The sequence below is a fragment of the Rhineura floridana genome, chromosome 9, assembly GCF_030035675.1.
Source record: "Rhineura floridana isolate rRhiFlo1 chromosome 9, rRhiFlo1.hap2, whole genome shotgun sequence".
In the NCBI taxonomy this organism is placed as follows: Eukaryota; Metazoa; Chordata; class Lepidosauria; order Squamata; family Rhineuridae; genus Rhineura; species Rhineura floridana.
In genome coordinates this window covers 4,414,115-4,435,564 of record NC_084488.1, presented here as the reverse complement: position 1 = coordinate 4,435,564, position 21,450 = coordinate 4,414,115, and the positions used below count along the sequence as shown (strand labels likewise).

Sequence of the window (21,450 nt, the reverse complement as noted above, 5' to 3'; positions counted from 1 at the left end):
AATATAGCTCCAGCTAGCATGGCCAGTGGTCAAGGATGATGGTAATTGTGCCGTCCAGATATTTTGGACTTCCAGGATGGGGAAAGTCATCCTACACTATACATCTGACATAATGCACCTTGACCCTTTCTTTTTTTTTCTTTTTTGGCATTGCGTAATTGGAATACTACTCATTATGAACTTCAGAGTAACACATTTCAAACTTGAGTTCTGGTTGATCAATAAGCAAGTTGAGCAAAATAAAGCTCATAAAGGTTTTTAAAGTGCATATTTTGAATATTTTTGCAAGGAAATGAATATTAGGCCTTACTTCAAAAACAGTTTTTAGTGTCTTATATTATACACCACTTTATGCCTTTGAAAGGGGTGAAATTATACTAATGGAAGGATAGAATAGAGTGAGCTTGTCTAATTGTTGGCTTTGTCACACATGAGTAATAAGGAAATAAAAGAATACTGAAATCATAGCACATTTCTGATTTGTGCCTCAGAGGTATTAAACTAGTAAATGTCTTTGAGATTATTTTTTAAAATAGATCAAAGAGAGCCTTTCAGAAGGGAAAAATAGGGAAAGATGCAAAGAATGTGGAAAAGAGAGCTCCTACTGCATTTTAATAATAAGTTAAACTGCTACTACAAAACCAAAATAACCTACAGAGTACTTTATTTGTTAGGGAAATAATATCAAATTCACAAGATTTATTGTATTAAAAAAGATAAGGAAAGTTTATATCATAAATTTAAAAATCATTGAGTTGAAAGAAAAGAAATGTATATCCAGATATTTAAACTAAATTCTGCTCACATGTATGTGTAAGTCCCATTTACATTTATTGGACAGACAACTGTCGGCATTATTTCAGCCTTAAAAGACATATATTAATTTACCAGCATGATTACGAAGAGAACAATGTAGCAGTTAATAGAACTGTCCTCTCTCAATTTGCCTCAGCTGTGTTAAAGCCATCTAGAATAGTAGTTGCCTCCATCACCACCATTGTGGGAACTGATTTGGTAAGTTGGGTCAAGATAATGTTTCCCTGCATCGATTTCCACTAGGTTTGACTGGTTCTATGATTACAAAAGTGGGAGAAAAGAAAACTCTCCCTACTCCCTCCACATCATTCATTATTTATAAAATTGATGTCTGCCATTGCCCTCACTCCCACTTTTTCTAAAGAAAAGCCCCAAATGAATTCTCCTTTATTTGTGGGAAAGATGCTCCAGTCCCTTGATCATTTTTGTTTCCATTTTAAAATGTGGGAACATAGAATGTAATCTGAAATGTCAGTGATGGTTAGTGTGACCTGACAGCTGAACAGCTCAGTAGGAGGTATCCAGATTGTGTGTATACATGCATGGATACACAGTTGTGTTGGTTAGATCTGATACACCAACAGCAGCCCTTCTTGCAGGCCAGGGATCCTGCCGTTTCCCATGCCTCAAGGAAACAAACCAGAGACTGGCTTGTCATGAGGTCAGGTTCTTAGTTTATTCCTCACTAAATCACCATGAGTGGTAATGTAACCAAAGTTTGTTCTTGGTGTACTGCCATGATTAATTTGGAATAAAAAAGCATGATCCCGGATTTGGATATCACAAGCCAAACTCTGGCTTGTTCCTTGGCGATGAGCAGAAATGGGGAGGAGCAGAGAATGAACGTTTGAGCAGCATACACCACAGCTCATTAAACTACAATGTGTTTTTAGCTATGGTTTCATGTGCTATGAGAATTGGGCCACTCTGTCAGACATCATATTACTTATATTTGGTCCCTGATTTCTTTTGGGGGCCTCCACCTCGTCTGCAAAAAAGGACACATATTTGCATATGACACCAAATGCACGGTACTCAACATGTTATACAAAATTGTGTCCTCTTTGAGAGTGGGGCAAAGGCCCAATCTACCTGTATTGTACTAGGCCCTGAACATCCTGTTGACACCCCTGGTTCAAGTATAGCAAAGTATTGTACGGGCAGCTGCCCTTGAGAGGTGTGTAAGCTGCAATAGGGCAGGTATATAAATAGCCCTTCACCTATCTGCTACGTTTGCTAAGATTAACCTCCAGGCATTAAGGCACAGAATGTTATGTAAACAGAAAGAGAGCTGCGGCTACTGATGTGTTGCAAAGCATTAACATAGGTATGTGTGGACCGCAAGTGATCTAGTAAGGCTGAATTGGTGCAAAGTTGTGGCGCCAACCTCCTGTAAGAAATTAGACACAAATGACTGCTTTCCCAGTTTTGCTTCTTATCCATTTGCTTCCAGATACAATTCAAGGGGCTTACTGGTAGAGCATCTGCTTTGATTACAGAAGGTAGGGCTGGGAGGTAGGGGGTGGGAGAGACCCCTGTCTGAAACCCTGGACAGCAGCTGCCAGTCAGTGTAGAGAATACTAAGTTAGGTGGACTAAATGGTCTGATTCCGTATAAAGCATTTTCCTATGTTCCTGTGTACAAAGCTCCTCATACTTTACAGTTCAAGACTGGCAGATGAAACTTTGCTGTGGGTTTCATCTCACCAGAAAGTTTGTGCCACTTCCTGAGAATTCCTTCTCAGAGGTAAACCCACTAGAGCCTGGCCTTATAAATAGCTGCCTTTATACAAGACAGACCATTGGTCTCTGTAGCTTGGTATGGTATACTCTGACTGGCAGGGGCTCTCCAAGGCCTCAAGCAGAGTTGAAGAGAAAGGTAGAGGTGCATAAATTGAATGAAGGACCTTATGCATGCAAAGAATGTGCTCTCCCCCTGAATTATGAGCCCTCCTTGGTGTTTCTATTTATTTCTTCATTACTTTTGAATCAAGAATTTTTCAGCATTACCTTTTTCTTTTCCTTTTTTTGGCAGGAATCCCTGTGGCCCTACTTATTTGGAATGATCATTGTTCCATCGATCCTCCAAATTGCAGTATTGCCTTTTCTTCCAGAAAGTCCTCGCTTTCTATTACTTGAAAAGCATGACACAAAAGCAGCAGAAAAAGGTACTGTACTATCATTTTTCATCGTGATTTTAATCTTATCCATGTGGTTTAAAAGCCAGAAACGCTACTGAGAGTGCAAATATCCCTTTGTTTTGCAGTCTTCTTTCTTTAACCCCGAGAGTTCAAGGTACAAAGATCACATAATACTAGAGGCAGGAACAATCTCCTATAGCCCTATGCCTAACCAGTGGGGCTTAACAGAGCAGCAAGACCAAAGCTGTGGGCTGTATTCTGGTACTCAGAGTAGATGCATTAAAATTAATGGCTATGGCTAACTTGGTCCATTAAATTCAATGGGTCTATTCTGAGTAAAAGCTAGTTGAATATTAGTCTGTATCCACAGCCCTGCTGAGCATGCTGGCCAGGGCAGAAGGAGATGAATAGGCAGATCACTGCACCAGCCTGAAGCTGGATCAGCCCTTCCCCTTCCCAGAATGCACTGATAGAAGCATTAAGAATTTAAGATTACGGAGGCGACATTTCCTTTCAACACTTATCTGCACTTGCATGCAAAGCTCTGGCATGGATAATAGTGAGGAATTCCAGTCACCTTTCCTTCTGTGCAACCTTCCATACCGTCTAACAACATATATTATACTGGGAGTTCCATGACTGTACTTCCAACTTCTTAAAAAACAAACAAACTGTGCAGGTGGGAGGGGTATGTAACCATTTCCCCCCATGACTTCTTTCCAATATAAATTGCCACACAAAGTAATAATATATGTTCCAGGGAGAGTTGGGGTGGGGGATAAAAGTGCCAGTACTTTTTTTCCTAGGAAAAAAATAGCATTTTCTGGGCGATTTAGATCAGGAAGCTTTAATCTCTTATACATACCTCTGAAAAAGAATTGAGACATGATATATATGGGGGGAAGTTATATTTATTTAAATATATATTTATTCAAATATTAAACAGTTGGAAGACCTGCAAAATAAACCAATCATATTAGTGTGGGCAGGTTGAGCCAGATGAATGTCTATAAGGTACGCATCCCTCCACACCCTGGGCATGTAAAAAACCACATTGTTGCCTTAGAACATCTTCCTCCCTGCTAAGTGAACCCTGGGTATCTGTGCCTAATGTGTATTTGGGCCCCACTGTCACATGTTAACCAAGGTGCACACACCAGGCCCCAAAGGCACCCCCAGAGTAAACCCCAAGCCTCAGGTGTTGACTCAAGGGCACCACCCTTCACCTACAAATGCCTCAGAGTGCCAGTGAGATGAGGCCTTACTTTCCCTTACCTGCCTGCACTGAATGCTGATTAGACCAAATGGACCAAATTAGAACAATTCCCCACAGTGTGATGTTGGTGAAAAAAGAGAGTCCCAATTGCCAATCAGGCTTCCCCCAAAATCCCTACTCAGCCCCAGAAACGGCAACTAGCCATGCCCACAGTGTAGAGGGAGGGAGCAAGGGCGGTGCAGCTGCAAAAACAGGAACGGAAGGGTCCAGTGCAGCCAAAAATCCCTGCCTGGTTCCTCCCTTCCTATTGGGCACTCCTGCCCATCTGGGAGAGATAAACATCCATGAGTCTCTTTCAGGCAGAGAGGTGCAGCAAATCTGTCCCCTCTCAGGGCAATGAAGAACAATGCCCTAGCCTCTTGTACAATCCCATCAAATCAGTGCATGCATACACACTCCACAGTTGCATTTCATGAAGCAAAAAATCGGGATATCATGGATCTCCTGGTGCAACGATATTTATAATTATAAAATATGTTTCTCTCACCATTCAGTTTTAATTTTATTTCAGATCTCAGGCAGTGTTTAAAACTGTGAACATATTTTACACTAGACATTTTAAATTAATTAATTAAATAAAAGAATAAATTAACTACTCAGCAAAATAATGTACAACAATACAGTTTCTCTATTTTTTCTTTCTTTCATGTTAGTGCTTGCTTTTTTATAATGAAAATATATCATAATGACTGGAACAAATGTGTTTTTGTTCTAATTAGACGCATTCAAAGCATTAAATGAATCAAACTATACGTTATACTTAAAAACCATTGTTTCAAAGCACAGCCTTTGAGTTATCGAAGATATAAATTGATCCTCCTAGCAGAAGGAGTATGTGGATCAATGAAGTTTGTAAGACCTGGAAAACAGTTAAATCTGTTTTGTGTCCCTACCTCCTTCCCCAGACTAAAATGAGCCACATGAAAATACCACCTTGTTACACTAGAATTTCAGGTTCGTTTCCTGCTGGTTGAGAAAACCCAATCACTCAAACAACAGAGACTCAGAATAGCCAACCAAGGCCCTTTTATTATACGTTTTGCAAAGTGGAGATCTCACATAGACTCATGTCATTTGTGAGGTCTGAAACATTCATGATTCTTTACAGGCAGATATACACTTTGGTTCCAAGAAGTTGGCAGTACACACAAATTCCGAAGGTGGGGGTTAGTCATGCTCTGTACTTTTGCACTGTAGCTACAAGATAAGCAAATTGCAACGTCTAAATCACTCATTGTATTCTTCACAGTTTTGCTGACTTCTAGCAAATGGTCAATGGCCTCATGTTGCCAACTTACCAAAGATCATTGTCATCTTTCTAACGTGTTGTCAGCATTTCTATAGGTACAGGAAAGTTTTTAATTCAAACTTCAGTGTAACAGTCTGAATGCTAGTTCTGTACAACAGGTGCCAGATGATTGATGGGTGTAGGCACTTTGATTTTATCACTCTATTTTTGCGTAACCTACATTGATTGCCAGTTTATTTCTGGGTTCAGTTCAAGGTGCTGATATTAACCTTTAACTGGAATACCACTTCCTCCTGTATGTTCCATCCCTCATGCTCTCATAATCATCTGAGGCTCTCCTCCAGATTCCTTGACCTCCCAAGGTATGGGTGATAGCAACCATGGCTAGGGCTTTCTTTGTGGTGGCACCCACCATGTGGAATGCCTTGTTAAGTCCCCATCATTATATGTTTTCAGGTGACCAGTTAAGACACGGCTGTTCAAAAAGGCCTTCAGCTGATTATTTTCTGTCTTGTGTTTAGCTATGTTGTTTTTTGTGGTTTTATTACTTCGTTTTTAAGATGGGGTTTAACTTGGGGATTGCGTTGTATTTTAAAATATTGTTTTGAATTGTGACATTAGCAACCCCGAGTTCCTTGGAAATACAGCCTTGCAGCCTCCAAGTCTACGGGATAGTAATCCTAAAAAGTACATCTTTGTGGGTGTATTTTTTTGTACATTTGTATCCAGTAGCTGAATCAATACCACATTCTGCACTTCTGGGTTCCTGTGGGCTGTATACAGACATGGAGGCAAATCTATACAATAATTTCTGTTACTCAGAAATGGGAAATGTTCAGTGCAAATTAAATATTTGATCTGTTGTGTCTGTTTAGTATGCACACAGCAACAATTTGCATTCTAAACAAATAAGTGAATTGTGGGTTTACAGCATTTCAAACCTTTCTTGGAAAATCTGATGTGTCATATGAAATAGAAGACGTTTTGGAAGAGAGTCGGGTGCAGAGAAACATCCAGATAGCCTCTATCTTTCAACTTTTGTGTGACAGCAGTAAGCGATGGCAGATCTTGACTGTAATTGTAACGATGGCCTGCTACCAACTATGTGGCCTCAATGCTGTAAGTAGTCGTATTTAGTGGGATGGTGTCAAATATTGCTTAAAATATAATTTTTTATTGTTTGATTTAATGTTTTAAGATCTTTAAAATGCTTATAATGCTGGCTGAGGCTGATGGGAGTTGTGGTCCAACAACATCTGGAGGCACACTGGTTGGGAAAGGCTGCTTTAGAGACTAGTATGTTCACAGCCTCAATCTGTAGTGACACTTGGGTGAGAAAAAGGGAGAAGCCTTCACATGTCTTTTCATTTACAATCTTGAGTCTGTGGTCTTTATCACTATTTATGTCTTACTCCCTAATCCACTGAATTTGCTGAACTACAAAATCGAACCCACACTAGACTACTCATTTTAAGAGCAGGATCCTTCAATTAACTTGATTCTAAACTATATATCTTATTCTGTAGTTTTACTTTGCCTTACAGGAGCTGAATGTAATGTGTAATTTTTTCAGAGAGTGCAATAGTCCAAGCATTTCTGTAGGGAATCATTCCACTGCACTTCAAAGTATATAGAATACACCCTTTCATGGAGATTGACATCTGTGTAGGAAATTGTAATAATTGAAATGTCCCTAAATGAACTCTGTTGCTTTCTAAATAAGCTACTTGACTGATGATATGACCACATCTAATTAGGATATGACTTGGAAATTATTATGTATATGTCAGATGATGGATATAATTATTTTTTAAAAGAAAAATTTCTGCCCCTTCCAAAGCAGTTTGTAACAAACACTAAGCTTTTGCAGTAGTGCTTGAAGAGTTAATTAGATGTTACTGACAAACTCTTCACTGCCTGCTATGAATAAGATGAGAAATGCAGTTCCTCATGTCTTCAACAAGCGTATAAAAGACATCCCACAAAAAGTATAGCTTTCTGCTAACTGCAGGATTTCAGTGCTAATGACAGCTTGCTCTGTTCCCTGTTGTGGATACTTTACTGAGAAAAGATATGGAATTATCTTGTCACCTATTCATTTATAGCTCTGCTTATAATTACACTTACAAGTGATAAGAAAATGGCATATACAGTGAAATAACCCATTTTTAAAAAAATGCTTGAAGTTCTGTGCTTGCAGAACAAAATAAAATGGAAAAAAAATCTGGGGTTATGGCAAAATGTGTGGTATGTGCTATGGGGGTGGGGCATCCTAGAAATGAATTAGTAGTAATTCCTTATGAGAAATAGTATAGGCTGAAACTCCAATATATATATAGTACATTCCATGTGACGTCTGTTCCCCTTAAAAAGATGTGAGGAAGTATGTCTTTTCAGGGTAGGGGAAGGGCCACAGAAAGTCCCAGGTTCAGTCCCCTGCATCTCCAGGTAGGTCTAGGAGAGAATCCTGCCTGAAATCCTCGAGAGCTGCTGCCCGTCAGTGTAGACAATATTGAGCTAAATGGACCAGTCGTCTGACTTAGTATGAGGCAGCTTTCTGTGTTCCTATGTTTGCTCCTAAATGGTGAGGTATTTGGGAGAGATTTGTTTCTTGAAAACCTGTGGACTGACTTAGAAGATGAATCATAGGTATAGATTAGGTATAGATTGGGCAAGAAGTACATAACACTGTACTTTGATTGGCATATATCTTTTTAAAAAATTAAAAACCATTTGCTTAAATCCTGAGGTTCAGACTAGGGCCCCATCTGCACTATACATTTAAAGCAGTATTATACCACTTTAAACAGTCATGACGTCTCTCAAAGAATCCCGGGAACTGTACTTTGTTAATGGTGCTGAGAGTTGTTAGGAGACCTCTATACCCCTCACAGAGCTGCAATTGCCAGAGTTCCTTGGGAAGAGGGATTGATTGTTAAACCACTCTGGGATTGAAGTAGTATGATACTGCTTTATTAAATGTATAGTGAGTGCAAAGGGGGCCAGGATAAACTAAAAAGTATTTTACAAAATATTTATTTATTTTTCTTTAAATTTACAGTCAAAGGCCTTTCCAGACTATCAGTTTGTAGGGCAATTGATGCACAGTTGCTGCTCATAAGTTGTGTGAAATTCATTTCCGTCAAGAAAACGCTGCTCTTTTTGTGGGGCAAAAGGATACTGTTTTGTTTTACAGTGTTGCAATATATACCCTGCTCATTTTGTTTATATAATACTATAATTTTCCACAGAATCCTTTGCGTGAAAAAGGTAATTGGAATTTTAAACAGAATCTTTACATATTATAGCAGTCATGTGTTTCACATTTGATTTATTGAACCACTCCAGCCAGATAATTATAGCATAGGATTGTGCTATGTGTCATTAACAACCAATGGGATGATGTCTCTGTGGCTGGACTAGCTACTCAAAAGCTAGCTATTCAAAAAAATAATTTACATCATAATTGGGGCATTAAATGTATGTAGACTGACATTTTAATTAGATGCTAAAAGATCCTTTTTGAAATCAAATAACTGAAAAATGGCTTCCTGTTACAGATTTGGTTCTACACAACTGACATTTTCAGAGGAGCTGGGCTAAGTCAAGAAATGATCCCATATGTTACCTTAAGCACAGGAGCTGTTGAGATTTTGGCTGCCATTTTCTCTGTAAGTACTTTGTCTTCTGTGCACTGTAGGATTGGAATAAGGAATCCAATTTCTAGGGTAGAATCATTTTTAGCCCCCTTTGGGTTTGATCTGGTATTGTCAGGTAATAAGCAGACAGAAGAGCTATATTTTATAAACATTACTGAATATCCTCTTATGAGGAAAGAGAAAATTCAGAATATATTTTCAAGTCCACAGTGATAATAAATTCTCAAGAAATAAAATCTGTCTAGTTTATACCTTTATTTGTTTTATTCAATTAATTAAATAGCACCATCTGAGTGTGGGTGCACCACTTTTTACAGTCTTGTGGAGCTTACTATCTAAAATCCAGTACGGGTAAAGGGAGGAGGAGGAGGGAGGGAGAGAGAGAGAGGGGGGAGGTGGGGTAAACAGGCATAAACATGTGATGGCTTCAATTACAGGTTTAGTTCTTGGACTACAGGATCAGTTCTAAGTTCTTTCATCTGTATCCAACTCAGGCCAATATTTCTTAGCCTATATTGCCACAAAAGCAAAAAATAATGTTCCATAGTACAATAGGCCTAATGTAAGAAAATAACTGGCCATGACCATTAAGAATTAGTTTCTTTTAAACTGCGAGTGTAAAATTAAAGTGATGTACATTTCAGATCCATCTACTTATTAAGTAAAGCACCTGCTTAACTGTCTCCCATCGCTCCAGTCATGAAAACAATGGAACTTACTTCCAAGAAAACATGGCTAGGATTACACTAGAAAAGTGCTCAACTTTGGTTGGATCATTTAGCAGTGTGCACACCATGAGGATGAAGCAATGTAGTGGGGACTTTCCTCATTCGATAGAAATATTTCTCAAGAACTGGAAACCTCTCTTTGACTTTTTGTGGAAAGAATAAAATGATATGATGTTAATGATTTAATGATTAACCAAGATAACCACTGGAGGAAAGTGATTTTGTAATATATTAAGGGACAGGTTTGTTATATACTATAGACTTATAGCTGATTTAAGACAAATCGGAAGTCAATATTTTTATTGTATTAGTTATTAATTTGTTCTTTTTCTTTTTGTTTTGTTTTGTTTTAGAAATCTGAATAAAAATTTATATTAAAAAAAAAAACAATGGAACTTACTTCCAAGAAAACATGGCTAGGATTACACTATAAAAGTGCTCAACTTTGGTTGGATCATTTAGCAGTGTGCACACCATGAGGATGAAGCAATGTAGTGGGGACTTTCCTCATTGGAGGGGAAACCGCTTGGAGGAGAACTTTTTGAGCAGACAAATGGCTGGCAGGGAAAAGGTTAATCCCTGCTCCTCCTCTTAGCAGTCTAGCTTTCCTCAGGTGCTTCCCCCCCCCATCCATTGGGGGGGAAAGAATGACACAGCTATGCTTGAAATGAAATCTGGGCCTTATTCATTCACAGGTCAATGTACATAGAACTGCAGCCTCCAACTGAACCCCCCCCCATATTTAATGTATATCAGTTTAATGAATTTATTTTGAGGGGCTGGTCACTGCTTATCACAATCTTAAGCATGCTTACTTTTGTACTCAGTATGATATCATTTGAGTAGACCTGCTTAGGGACAACCTTGGTAAATATGATTCATATGCATTGCTACAAATAAATTGTCAATTAGCAATACTGAGCTAGGCTAGACAAAGCAAACGGTGGAATTGTTGCCATTGAGTGTGTTGACATATTTAGTTTTTTCTGTGTAGAAAACTCTGCTGCTTTCTTATCTTTGATATCATTTACCGTTCTAACAGAAGGCAAGTTCCCATAGCAGCAAAGCTAAAAATGGAATGTGAGGTCATGAGCATAAGAGCAAGAAGGAATCCAAAACCTGCACAGATTAATTCAATTTTTAATTAATACATACTGGAATACATGTTTAATCAGAGAAGGCTGCTATGTAGCATACTGCAGGGGCCACTAAAACTGGAATTGCAATTGCTTTCCACTCTGACAGAAAGATGTGTGATTTTTCTGTGTATGTATCCTGTCTTTGAATGATGTGTATGCATGTGTGAATTGACCCACTGACAAATCTTTGGATGCCCATAACTGTTGATGCTCTCCCTGATACTCTTTTTATGCTTTCATAACAATTCTCTAAATACATGGGAAGTATACAACATGTAAAGGTTTTGAAATAGTATCTTCTTTTTCTCTGTGCTCCTAATGACCTAATTAATAATTCAGTAAAAGCATATTGAAATTTGTAATCAGTGCTCTTTATTGCATGGATATAGAGCCTCTGCCATTTCACTGTATGACAAATAGTGGTGAGTTTCATTTAGAATATTAATACTGCATTGCTGTGACTTAATAGTATATTAATTTGCTTGTAAATGGTGGGCATAATTTATTATCCCACTTCAGTGGGGCTTACACAGGAAACTTTCCCACTGAATTATGCTCTATGTGATTTTGGGATCTAATCATATATGTTGCACATAGAAAGTTAAAACACTTGCAAGATTTTTTTTTAAAAAAAAATGTTATATATGTTCCAGTTTGGAGAGTTTTTGTTTGCTTTGTAAAAAGCTACCGCATTGTGGTCTGAGTGACTAATCCCAAAGTCCTTGGGAATCCCAGAGGATCCTAGACTTCCATTGCCCTTGAATTAATGCATTAGAAGTTGCAAGAGTAAATCCAGAATGCCTCTGGTTTTGTGAGAAAACAAGCCACTGTTTGTTTTTTTCTTCAGGGCTTAGTGATAGAACGGCTTGGACGCAGACCTCTTCTGATTGGAGGATTTGGCTTGATGGTTCTCTTCTTCGTGATACTTACTGTGTGTATGACTTTACAGGTATGTAAGTATTCTCTGCTCAGCTTTCTTTTAAATATCAGGCCATTCATTTTACTCATTCAAATTGAATTGCAACCTTCAGTTAGTGAGCTTGTTCTCTTACAGTGCAATCCTTTTCACATTTACTCAGAAGTATGTCCCTTTGTGCTCAGTAAAACTTACTCCCTAGTAACTGTGCGTAATATTGTAGTTCCCCAAGGAGTTATGTCCAGTACAGATTCTGTGGCCTCTGCAGCAGTGCTATAAAGTGAATAAGCCACAGTGAACTTAGTCTTCCACTCTCCCTGTCATTTCATGCCATGAGCAGATGGTCAAAAACACAGTTCTCCAAACTCTGGTTTGTTTAAACTATGATTAGTAAGAACAAACTAAATGTATTCTCCCTATATAAAAAGTCCTGAATGCTGCTGCATGTGAGGACCCAGTTATGGGATTTGCACTCCTGGCCCCAGCAAGGGAGGGAAGGAATCCTGCTGAATCTCACAAGCATGCTAAGCTCTTGCATGATCCCGTGGGAACTCGTGGAGGGGCGGTGCCTTGGCCTATCCTGGCATAAAACCAGCCTGGCCTCTTGGTCGTCTTCCCTTGCTGAATTCACCCAGCCTACCCATCCTTGGGATAGAGCTGTTTTTTCCTCCCACAGGGGTTTGGGGTTTGCCTTTCTCTCAGCAAATATAATTGTTAGGTGTTATTTATAATCTGTCACAACTTTTGTAAGGGGCAGAAATGTTAATTAACCCCCTCAAGGTGTCAGGGGATGGCATCAGAGTATGGCCTTAGCTCAGTGGGCTGGATCTGAAGTTGGATAACTCTGGTTGCCAGTGGGACTTCAGATGCCTGGAGAGTGCCACACTGGGTCTATTTTATGCTGGCCAGCTCCTCGGATGTCCTTGGTAGGTGTTCTGAGTTGGCTGTCAAACAATAGGCATATTGTTTGAGAGGACATCGATCCTCCCTCCATTGCCATGCCAACCCCAATTTCTTGCTGTAATCAATAAAGTTTGTGGCCTATTTCAACCCATACTTGCCTGGCGTCCGTTAATTCCTGAACCTCACCCTTAGAAGGGTAGCACAATGCATATACCCTACAACCTCTTCTGTCTTAGTTTGCATTATGTGTAAGGATTGTTAACCCTTATTGAAGACACCCCTAAACTCGAATTCATTTTGTTTTGTGAGGATGGAGTTGGTAATCCACAATTCTCAACCCAAACATAGTATCTAAACCATGGGTCAATGTTGTATCTTCAGCAGTCCTAATTCTGTGTTTTAACCAGAATAAGCACATCTGAAACTTTATTTTATTCCTGTTAATAAAGATTTTAAAAGACAAAAAGAATAAATATCCAAATGACAATATGTTTTTTGCCAATTTGGTTTTAAATATTTTTATTCAAAAAGTAAACGTTCATTGTTGGTTAAATGTCAGGAGCCTGACTTTAAGATGTATTATTAGCATTTGGTTGCCAAGTGGCTATTTTTCAAAAGGTCAAAATAAGGTCCTAATGAAGGTCATAAGACTAAGAAGAAGTCATTTTAATCCCTAAATTGTTTACCTCCTGTTGCATAAATTATTGTACAGTTCCTTTAGTTCCAGGGGGCTTCTCTCAAAGTGAGGAAAGCTATAATTCTGACAGGTTAAAACAGCATGCTTGCAGTGAACTTTCAGTACATTGTATTTCTCCAGGCAAAGTCATGATCTCTGTTCCTCAAACAAAGGTTAAAGCATGTTCCCCAGGGAAGAGTTACTTTAAGTAGTGTACAAACATGAATCTTTCTAAGTTATCAGTCAGAGCTTGGATGTAATAAGTTGCCTTATAATGACCCAGACCGTGTGTCCAGGTAGCCCACCCAGGACTTTTTACACTAACTGGCAGTGACTTTCAGGTCACCCTTACTGCTTGAGAACCTTTTGAAGTGGAGATGCTGAGGGTTAAACATGGATCTTGTAAATGCAGATTATATGTTTTATTATTTACTTCCCTTCCTCAATGCGATTATCACGTTTTTCATTAGACCCATCTCACACTTTTCAGTACAAACTGTGATGTGTTGAAGTGTGGTATAAACTGGTGACTGACTCAAGTGGAGCGGTGCCAAAATAGATAAGATGACAGCCTGTCAAAATATATAGTAATAGAAGCAGATAGGCAAGTAAAAAAGACAGTAAAATTTCATGAAATTTGTATCAGAAATTGTATTTCTTTTCTCCATCCCTCCATGCCTAACGGAATGAAAACTTTGGTTTAGAAATCAGTTGTATACTTTTAAAATAGAATCACAGAATAGAGTTGGAAGAGGTTTATAAGGCCATCAAGCCCAACATCCTTAAAGCATATCGGATAGGTGGCTCTCCAGCTGCCTCTCGAATGCCCACAGTGTTGGGGAGCCCATCACCTCCCTAGGTAATTGGTTCCATTGCTGTACCGCTCTAACAGTGAGGAAGCTTTTTTTAATGTTCAGTTTAAATCTGGCTTTCTATAACTTGAGCCCATTATTCCGTGTCCTGCATTCTGGGATGATCGAGAAGAGATCCTGGCCCTCCTATGTGTGACAACTTTTCAAGTACTTGAAGAGCGCTATCATATCTCCCCTCAGTCTTTCCAAGGCTGAACATGCCCAGTTCATTCAGTCTATCCTCACAGAGCTTTGTCTACAGTCCCCTGATCATTGTTGTTGCCCTCCTTTGAACCTGATCCAGTTTGTCTGCATCCTTCTTAAAGTGCAGTGTCCAGAACTCAAGATGAAGCCTGTCTATTGCTGAATAGAGAGGAACTAGTACTTTATGTCATTTGAAAACTATTCTTGTGTTAATGCAGCCTAAAGTAGCATTTGCCTTTTTTGCAGCCACATTGCACTGTTAGCTCATATTCATAGCTAAACAGTAACATTTTATTGATCCCCAATTCATACTTGCTGTAACGTAAATGTGAGCATAATGTTGTTGTGTACAAACAGAATTGTCAGAGCTGAGTGAGGTCGGGATGGGCTAGGTTGAGTTTCAGCACAGACAGATGAGGACAAAGAGGTTAGGTGCAGAAGATGTGGTAAAAGACAGATTAATGGTAGTATATAAAATGAGTTAAATGCAGGTAAAAATATGATGAAAGACAGGCTGGTGATTAGTACCAGATTACGGAGGGAGGCAAGGCCATCGTCCATGTGGTTCTCGGTCCAATGAGTTGCTGAGGAATCCAACCTGGAGCAAGAGTTAGATAGAGCCAGCCAGAATCCTACTAATCCCTTAGGTCCTGTTTGGACTGAAGAGCCTCAGTTCCAGCTTTTGCCACTGTATGCAGGGCCGGTGCCAGAGGGCAAACAGGTTGGGCCCTGGCCAAGGGCCCCTGAAGGGCCCATCCTTAGGGTGGGCAGATAACACTCCTGACCCTGCCATGGATTGCAGAGAGGGAGCTCCCAGGCACCCCTCCCCATACAGTAGCATGGACTTCAGTAAAACCAGTTGCCGGAAGCCTCAGGAGGGGAGAGTGTTCTTGCACTCGGGTCCCGCTTGTGCGCTTCCCCCAGGCATCTGGTTGGCCACTGTGAGAACAGGATGCTGGACTAGATGGGCCACTGGCCTGATCCAGCAGGCTCTTATGTTCTTAAGGCTGCATGCACACCCTATCTACCTCTCCTGTCCTGTGAATGACATGTGCGGGTTCTTTCCCCCAACCTTTTGGTTTTGGAGGATTTTAACCTGCATGCCGAGGCGGCTCTCATAGGAGCCCCTCGGGATTTCATGGAAACCATGACTTCCTGGGAACTGCACCTTAGTAATTCTGGGCCCACCTGGGTCATGCTCTTGACCTTGTATTTGCCTCGGGAGGGGGAGGTAGTGCTCTGAAAATGGGGGTTATTTCTTCAGACCCCATGTCATGGTCAGATCACTATCTGGTAAAAATGGACCTCTTATTGCCACACACCCTCCGCAGGGGACAGGGACCTATTAGGATGGTCCGCCCCAGACGCCTGATGGAACCAATAGGATTCCTGAATGCACTGGGAGATTTGGAGCTGACTGAAAACCACCCGGTCGAAACCCTGGTGACAGAGTGGAATAGAGAGATCACCAGGGCAATAGACCGGGTGGCCCCGAAACGTCCTCTCCCCCTGAATAGAGCTCAAATCGCGCCGTGGTATACACCACGGTTGCGGGGTTTGAAGCAGGAGGTGAGACGACTAGAACGCCGGTGGCGGAAATCTCGCTCTGAAGACGATCGGACACGGGTTAGAGTAGCAATAGCGGCCTACCAAGTGGCAACAGAGGCAGCAAAGAGGGGTTTCTTTGCTACTTCTATTGCATCTGCAGAATGTTGTCCCAGGAGGTTAATATTCGACTTAATATTTAATATTCGACTTATTAGTCGCTTATCTGGCTGAATTGTCAGCCACTCTAAGCGACGTACAAAGCAGAACATGTAAACATCAAAACATTAAGAGACTAACAACCCAAGGCAGCTTACACACAAAAAAATACAAATACAAAATACAAATAAAAACAATACAATTTACAAAAAAAAAAAAATCAAACTAATGAAGTCTTAACATCTCTAAAAAAACAGGAACAGCAAACCAAAAGCATTCATCTTCCTGGTAAAAGGCAGTCCCCAGAAAAATGTCACTAAGAGCACGGATGAGGGGCAAGGCAGGTGGAAATGCTTGCCCCTTGATGGTCCCAGCACAGCCCCATCCCCGCAGCAGCACGACTCAACCTGCAGCTCCTCCTGATAAGGCCCAGGCAGAGGGGTGGGGCAAGGCAGGTGGAAATGCTTGCCCCTTGATGGTCCCAGCACAGCCCCATCCCCGCAGCAGCACAACTCAACCTGCAGCTCCTCCTGATAAGGCCCAGGCAGAGGGGTGGGGCAAGGCAGGTGGAAATGCTTGCCCCTTGATGGTCCCAGCACAGCCCCATCCCCGCAGCAGCACAACTCAACCTGCAGCTCCTCCTGATAAGGCCCAGGCAGAGGGGTGGGGCAAGGCAGGTGGAAATGCTTGCCCCTTGATGGTCCCAGCACAGCCCCATCCCCGCAGCAGCACGACTCAACCTGCAGCTCCTCCTGATAAGGCCCAGGCAGAGGGGTGGGGCAAGGCAGGTGGAAATGCTTGCCCCTTGATGGTCCCAGCACAGTCTCATCCCTGCAGCAGCACGACTCAGCCTGCAGCTCCTCCTGATAAGGCCCAGGCAGAGGGGTGGGGCAGGGCAGGTGGAAATGCTTGCCCCTTGATGGTCCCAGCACAGTCCCATCCCTGCAGCAGCACGACTCAGTCTGCAGCTCCTCCTGATAAGGCCCAGGCAGAGGGGTGGGGCAAGGCAGGTGGAAATGCTTGCCCCTTGATGGTCCCAGCACAGTCTCATCCCTGCAGCAGCACGACTCAGCCTGCAGCTCCTCCTGATAAGGCCCAGGCAGAGGGGTGGGGCAAGGCAGGTGGAAATGCTTGCCCCCTGATGGTCCCAGCCCAGTTTCATCCCTGCAGCAGCACGACTCAGCCTGCAGCTCCTCCTGATAAGACCCAGGCAGAGGGGTGGGGCAAGGCAGGTGGAAATGCTTGCCCCTTGATGGTCCCAGCACAGTCTCATCCCTGCAGCAGGTTGTTCCAAGTGGTCCGAAGCCTGGTTGGTCCAGTTGCGCAGGAACCCTTGGAGCACGCTAAAGTCTCCTGTGACGCATTTGCAAAACATTTTGTTGATAAAATCCATCATCTGAAGAGTTCGATTCCGTACGCCGTGGACACAGGAAGCGGGCCAGAGGCGGCCAGCTGCGATCCGGTCCGGTGGGATTGGTTTCAGCCTCTTCCCTCTGAGGAAGTGGACAAGGTGCTCTCTACTGTGAGACCGACCACCTGTTTGTTTGATCCTTGCCCCACATGGCTCATTATGAGCTGTAAAGAGAGACTGAGCGAAGGGATCAAGGCGGTGGTAAATGCCTCCTTGGAAGAGGGGGCACTGCCATCTGCCCTCAAGGAGGTGGTAATAAAACCCATCTTAAAGAAGTCCTCCTTGGATCCCCAAGATTTGAATAACTTCCGCCCAGTCTCCAGTTTACCATTTCTGGGCAAGGTGATAGAACGCGTGGTGGCCAAACAACTACAGACACACTTGGAGGAAGCAGATTATTTAGATCCATTCCAGTCGGGCTTCAGGACTGGACATGGAACTGAAACAGCCTTGGTTGCCCTGGTGGATGATTTGAGGAGGGCATTGGATAGGGGTGAATACTCATTCCTCGTCCTCCTGGATCTCTCTGCGGCTTTTGATACCGTCGACCACGGTATCCTTTTGGACCGCCTGGAGAGATTGGGAATTGGGGGCACTGTGCTACAATGGTTCCGATCCTTTCTCTCTGACAGGCACCAACGAGTGGCAGTGGGGGAGGAGGCTTCAGACCCTTGGCCTCTTAATTGTGGGGTGCCACAGGGCTCTATCCTCTCTCCCATGCTATTTAATATCTATGTAAAGCTGCTGGGGGCCATCATCAGGAGATTTGGGCTGCAGTGCCACCAGTATGCAGATGACACTCAGCTCTATCTCTCATTTAAGTCCTCACCGGAGTTGGCTGCAGAGACCATTTCCAAGTGCCTGGAGTCCATAAGTGAATGGATGGGAGGCAACAGGCTGAAACTGAACCCCGACAAGACCGAGGTACTGCTTGTGGGAGACAAGAGAAGATTAGGAGATATTGACCTGGTGCTGAATGGGGTTAGTTTGCCCCTGAAGGACCAGGTTCGCAGCCTCGGGGTCATTCCTGACTCCCAGCTGTCCATGGAGGCTCAGGTATCAGCAGTGAGCCGGGCAGCTTGGTATCAATTGCATCTGATACAGAGGCTGCGACCCTATCTTCCGGCTCATCTGCTCCCACGGGTAGTGCATGCACTGGTCTCCTCTCACTTAGACTACTGTAATGTGCTCTACGTGGGGCTACCCTTGAAGACGGTCCAGAAATTACAGCTGGTACAGAACGCGGTGGCACGGTTGATTACGAATAGCCGCCGGCGGGATTACATCACCCCGGTACTTGAAGATTTACACTGGTTACCAGTTGTTTACCGAACCCAATTCAAGGTGTTGGTACTAACCTTTAAAGCCCTACACGGTTTCGGTCCAGTATATCTAAAGGAGCGCCTCCAGCATCACCAAACATGCCGCCTGACGAGATCAGCCTCACAAGACCTTCTCTCGGTCCCACCAGTTAAAACAGCTCGGCTGGTGCGGACCAGAGAGAGGGCATTCTCGGTTGTGGCCCCCACCCTCTGGAACTCTCTGCCATACAATCTACGCCATGTCCCTTCCTTGGTAGGTTTCCGTAAAGGACTAAAAACATGGCTATTTCAGCGGGCATATAGAACCCCTAGTTAATTTTAGTTTTATAGTGTACAGATGGGGGGAAATGAATATGTTATAATTGTATTTATATGTGTATTTTATAACTGTATTTTAAAATTAATTATGTACGCCGCCTAGAGTGGCTGTTCACTCAGCCAGATAGGCGGCCTAAAAATAAAATTTTATTATTATTATTATATGTGCACTGTGCGCGCATGCCTACCATTAGCCAAAATTGCAGCAGGGGCTTCCCTAAGGGGTTGATGCCCCAACCACCATGTTGGTGGGTGGTGGCATGCACACGCAGCGTGCACATCATTCACAGGGATGGGAGAGGTAGATGGAATACATGGTTCCGCGGACCCGAGGAAGGCTGGTTCCCAAGGGCCCAATCATGTCTGGTGCTGGCCCTGACTGTATTGATGCCACTGAAGCATAGCAGAGATTGGGCTACTAATTCCCACAACCTGAGAGCTGTTCCAGTGTGCCCTGTTGCCAGAGTCCTTACTTATAGACCTCTTGTGATATAGAACAATCCATATGTCCATTTTTGCTGCTTTTTTATTAAGAAAGTAAGTTGTACAGTGCAATGAGTTCTTAAATTCAATTATATAAAATATGGCTTTTGTGACATAGGGTCATATTAATGTGTACATGCCATTGTTAGCATGCATTTGCTGGCACAGAGACTGTTTAGTGATTGTGTTATTATGCAAGCCAAGGAGGATCTTTTTTCTATAGATCTTACATTTTTGTGGACATGACTAGAGTATGAAATCCCAGACTACATACAACCTGTGCAATTGTTTGCATTTGCTGTAATTAGTATCTACTATATACTTTGTACATTAGTAACACAACTCCATTGTATTTTTCAGGGTGAAGCAGAATGGCTTCGATACCTCAGCATAGTCTGCATTCTTGCAATAATTGCATCATTTTGTATAGGCCCAGGTAATTATATTTTCAAAATCTATTTAAGTGAACTATCAGTCATTCAGACTGAAGTCTGCTGCATTACTCTTTCTGTCATAACTAAAGGGCCTTCATATTTCCTATTATTGCCTGGGAATGTTCATCAGGGTGGGAATAGGAAAACAAGAAAGAGGACTTCAGTGCTTCTAACTCTAACTTTGTATCTGCCATATTATCACAGAAGAATACTGAAAGGCCACCATTGCTCTGTGGGACGTTCATGTCTTTGATGTAAGCTTACAATGGTTTGTATCTAGTGCTCCTATTCCACTTGCACAACTGACTTCCACTTGTGCAGTGGAACTTCCTCTCCTGTACAACCCCCTGCACACCCTCAGAATCTGCTCCAGAGGGTTGGGAAATTTTGGGGGACACTGAGGGAGAGGAAGGGGAAAACCTGTTGTGTGAGTGGATACCATCCAATGTTCCTAACTCGTTTGGAATAGTAATGAAATTCAAGCCCTGGTTTTCAAGAGAGGCATACTCACGTTGGGGAAATTCTTTATATACAAACAATAAGCAAAATATATTCTTTTATAAAGCTATAAAGGTTTATAACATTTTAATAGTTTAACATTTAATAAGTTTAGTAGCCAGCCAGAACCCTTTTCTTCTTGGAGCTGTCTTCCTTGACTGTTTTGTTTTGTATGGAACAGCTAGAACTCTAAACAATTATAATAACACTGAATAGACACTGAACATCTCTGAACATCCTTATACTCACCAAGACGTAGGAAGGATTGCATTAGCTGGAATGCTTAGCTCACTGTGAAAATGTACTTTTATGTACTTTTATGTGAAGTACTGAAGATTCCCAAATTCACCAGAACATGATGCAGAAAGTACAGTACCTATGCAATACTGTAATGTCTATGTCATACTGTATCATACTGATGTGTAACCTCCTGATTGGGAGAAACGTATAAAAACCCCAAGACAACCAGTGCCATGTGACAGTTCTCCACTCACTCATCCAATAAAGCCCTACCTTTTTACTGCAAGCCTGTGTCTTCAGTTCCCTCAAGGACCCCCAGTCCAACAAACAAAATTCCCCATCAGGAACATCATGATTTTAATCCTTAAATCCTTTGCTTTCCATGGAACTTAAAAGTATCTACCTTGTCCTCTGCACTGGAACCTTTGCACTGGGCATCCTTTGCACATTGAACTGGTTGACAGCTGCACAAGAGCACAGTAG

The 21,450-nt window shown here is 42.0% G+C and overlaps 1 protein-coding gene across 4 annotated transcripts in view; it reads left to right on the top strand.

Annotated features, from left to right (window-relative positions):
- SLC2A9 (solute carrier family 2 member 9) overlaps window positions 1-21,450 on the top strand; it is a 168,232-nt gene that overhangs the window by 118,688 nt on the left and 28,094 nt on the right. For all 4 annotated transcript variants that reach the window (XM_061583942.1, XM_061583943.1, XM_061583941.1 and 1 more), the window contains 5 exons: window positions 2,851-2,983; window positions 6,413-6,600; window positions 9,042-9,152; window positions 11,855-11,956; window positions 20,156-20,231. In XM_061583942.1, coding sequence (XP_061439926.1) covers window positions 2,851-2,983; window positions 6,413-6,600; window positions 9,042-9,152; window positions 11,855-11,956; window positions 20,156-20,231 — 610 coding nt within the window. The remainder of the gene's footprint in view (window positions 1-2,850; window positions 2,984-6,412; window positions 6,601-9,041; window positions 9,153-11,854; window positions 11,957-20,155; window positions 20,232-21,450) is intronic.